A 3,540-nucleotide genomic window follows, 5' to 3' on the forward strand; every position below is an offset into this window, starting at 1 on the left:
CACACACACACACACACACACACACACACACACACACACACACACACACACACACACACACACACACATCTGTAGATGATTAATGATTTTTTACTTTTATTCTTTTACTTCAGATCACTAATAATAAATATCCAGATTTTATGGGAGCCGTGAGACTCGAAAATATCACGAATATTTTTATAACTAATATAATTTTTATTTTTACTTGCATAAATTATCAGTAATAGAAAATATGTATTTTTATGATGCATAAAGTTTAATAAATCGTCTACATAGTTTCCAAAAAAATTTATAAAAACAGCTTTTTTAACTAATCGATAATCTTTCCTTAAGTACAAAAATTAAAAGAGAATAGACTTATAAATAATTGATATAAATAATCAATCCAGTGTATTCATATAATTTTTGTGTAAAGAATCAATGTGTTGTTATCTATTTTTTTGTTATATTAAAAGAATTAATATAAATACAGAATCTAGCAAAATTCCTAATTAGAATGAAAAATCTAATATACATGTATTTTTGTATGTTCCAACATATGTTTGTTATACATATTTTTTCATAGCGAATAAAAGTTCTCTTTTGTATTATATAATATCAAGGAATAGAAGTAATTAGTTACTATAATTGTCGTTACTTAGTTACTTAGTTATAATACCTTATTGTAGCAATTTGGTAATGACGTTGTAAATTTTTTTATGATAATAATGTAACATCCAAGTTTGGAATGATCAATAGTTATTTATAGCGAGTTAGAAAAGTCATTTGTTACTAAAAAAAATAACAAATTGCAACAGTTGCGACTTGTATCTCATTACTTTTTAATGTATAACAAACTAACTTTACGATGTTACTCATTACTACTTTTTTCAATAAGTAACACGTAATGACAATTTACTTTTTAAAGTATCCTGACCTTAGCGTTTAGTAAGTTAGTCATCATTACAGTCACAAAAAATTATAACATTATTATCAAATTTTTATTATAAAAAGTATAAACTGTAAAACTCGAAAGAGTAACTCTACCATTTCCTATATAATAATAATAATAATACCAATAGAGAGAGAGAGAGAGAGATTAATTTCGTTATTTTTTACATGAAAGCATTAAGATATAATTAAAAGCATCATCAAAAAGCAAATCTTTTCTTCTATATTTTCTGATATATTTCTAATATAGATTTGATATGAAATATGAATTACCTCATAGATAACTAATTTTAAAAAAACATTAGAAACAGTTTTAAAAACAAATAACTAATCAACTGCCGCTATTGCATAATAATCTTCATTATTACCGTAAGATATTTGTATCCCAGCACACTAATTACACCGGATATGGCACCGATGATCAAAGCACCTACTGGTTGACACATCATACCTGCGTGTATTTAGAAAGTTCAAATTATTTTATTATGTGTTATAAGGTTTTACGTTATGTATTATATAAAATGCTACATGGGAAATATATGTATATATAATATATGTATATAATATTTTTAAATCTAGTATTTGCATATTAAAGAGATAATAATCAACCTGCAGCTGTGCCAATAGCAACACCTCCAGCTAGGGTCGAGTTTTGTACGTGTACCATATTGAATTTGTTGTCCTTAGAAACCAATGCCGACACAGCAAACGTGATCACGCAGCTAGCGGATATTGATAACAGAGTGTTGATTATAGCTCTCTGTTGATCATCTCCTGTCAATGCAGCACTATTAAATGACGGCCAAAATAACCATAAGAACACAGTACCTAAAGGCAGTAAATAATTATTTTATTATCCTATTAGCGGTTAATACTTAGAAAATGTGATAAAATTATATTTAAAAAAAGACTAAAACTTAATCAAATATTTATTATTATTATTATTATAGACATACAAATAGCTTCTTTGACACATACCGATCATGGCAAAAACATCTGATTGATAATTCGATCCTTCCAAATCATGTTCCTTTGGTTTTTCCTTCAATCCGAATACGAAGCTAACTGCCAATCCAAAATATGCGCCAAACACATGAACAAACATACTGTCACCAGCGTCAACAGCCTTAGAAATGTGAGAAAAATTTACATAATATAGAAAAGTATATCTTATCTTACAGAAATTACACCATATATTTACAATAAAATAAGTATCACTTATTGTTTACTTTAAAGTTTTCAAATAATATCGGTATTGTATAAAATAGAGTAATATTTATAATTAATAATATTTAGAAAATGGTAGAAAATATATTAATAATATTTAGAAAATGGTAGAAAATATATACGAGTATTTATATATTATATATGTGTAAGTATATGAAAAATTTATTGTTATATTCTAATTTTAATTATACATTATGTAGATAAACAAGAAATTTATATCCATATATATTGTTATATCAAATATTTTATGTCATCAAATGATTAATTTTTTTCTCTTTTTTCTTTTTTTCTTTTTTATGCATCAATCTACTTATTGCAATCATGCAAAAAATAAAAATAAACTCACCATAAACAATTCTTCGCCTACATACTTATTAATGGTAAACATAATCAATTCTACTATTCCCATGAACACCAATTGCATATAAGTCACTTTGCCTAAAACTGCTCCCATGGAGATAAGTGGCGTAGCCACAGCAACGTCTGCACTAAGTAAACTGAAAAGTTTCGTAACGATACATGATGAAGAAATAAAATCTTTACTCAAATTTTAAAGAGATTATTTTTTATTTTATTTAAGTTTAGTGTAAAAATAAAAAATATTTATAACTCACATGTAAAATAAAACTAATGTAAAACTAATATAATCTAATTACTTTATCTTTGCAATTTTTAATATAAATCAAAATAAACACTGACCTTTCTAATGAGAGATAAGCTTTATGACCTAACTGCATGTTCATTACGCCATCGCAGATTAAAGCCACCTGGACGAGAATTGCACCTATAAGGAAGGTCAGACCAACAGCGCTTTGACTGTACTTTTTGAGGAACGTCATCAGAAAGCCAAAACCAATCCAAATCATCACATGGACATCTTGATACACTACCATTTTAGACAGACCAAGAACAAAGAAAACAAGCATCTTCTAAATATATATCCGCAACAATTTGTATTAAGTTGATAAGTGGATAATGTTTTCTTTCTTCATTTACTTCTTTAATCGCGTATACATAGTTAATTACAGTAATTTATCATTCAAGATTATGTATAGCATAGAATGACAGTGAAAGACGTAATTTACAATTTATGTTGATCATAATTTGTATATATATCAGCACTGCATTGCTTATATCCTGAGACTAAATAATTAGAGGAAAAATGCATTGGAGACCTTATAACAAAATCTGATCACAAGCGACTTTGTCAAAACTCTATGAAAGAAGAAGGTATATACTTCTTCCTTGTATATATTATCTCACCTTAACTGACTCATAACTTTAATTAAGATTATACTATAAAATAGTATATAAATAATAGTGAGATAATATTTATACAAAAGTATATATATATATATATATATATATATATATATATATATA

The 3,540-nt window shown here is 26.3% G+C and overlaps 1 protein-coding gene across 1 annotated transcript; it reads right to left on the reverse strand.

Annotated features, from left to right (window-relative positions):
- Window positions 1-1,271: 1,271 nt before the first annotated feature.
- Window positions 1,272-3,050, reverse strand: LOC105624754 (ammonium transporter Rh type A). Its single transcript, XM_012206107.1, has 5 exons — window positions 2,857-3,050; window positions 2,504-2,654; window positions 1,909-2,056; window positions 1,540-1,758; window positions 1,272-1,381 (listed from the first exon to the last, which is right to left on the reverse strand). The coding sequence occupies exons 1-5, from the start codon at window positions 3,048-3,050 to the stop codon at window positions 1,272-1,274; spliced, it is 822 nt and encodes a 273-aa protein (XP_012061497.1).
- Between the last annotated feature and the right edge of the window lie 490 nt (window positions 3,051-3,540).

The sequence above is a fragment of the Atta cephalotes genome (genome assembly GCF_000143395.1).
Source record: "Atta cephalotes unplaced genomic scaffold scaffold00087, whole genome shotgun sequence".
Classification (NCBI taxonomy): Eukaryota; Metazoa; Arthropoda; class Insecta; order Hymenoptera; family Formicidae; genus Atta; species Atta cephalotes.

What these genes read in the sequence shown, in the direction of transcription:
- LOC105624754 (XM_012206107.1), bottom strand. Translation starts at nt 3,050, where the DNA reads ATGGTAGTGTATCAAGATGTCCATGTGATGATTTGGATTGGTTTTGGC. An exon ending in TAGGCGAAGAATTGTTTATG is followed by an intron (nt 2,057 to 2,503) that starts GTGAGTTTATTT and finishes CACATTTCTAAG; the next exon opens with GCTGTTGACGCTGGTGACAG. An exon ending in TGCTATTGGCACAGCTGCAG is followed by an intron (nt 1,382 to 1,539) that starts GTTGATTATTAT and finishes AAATACACGCAG; the next exon opens with GTATGATGTGTCAACCAGTA.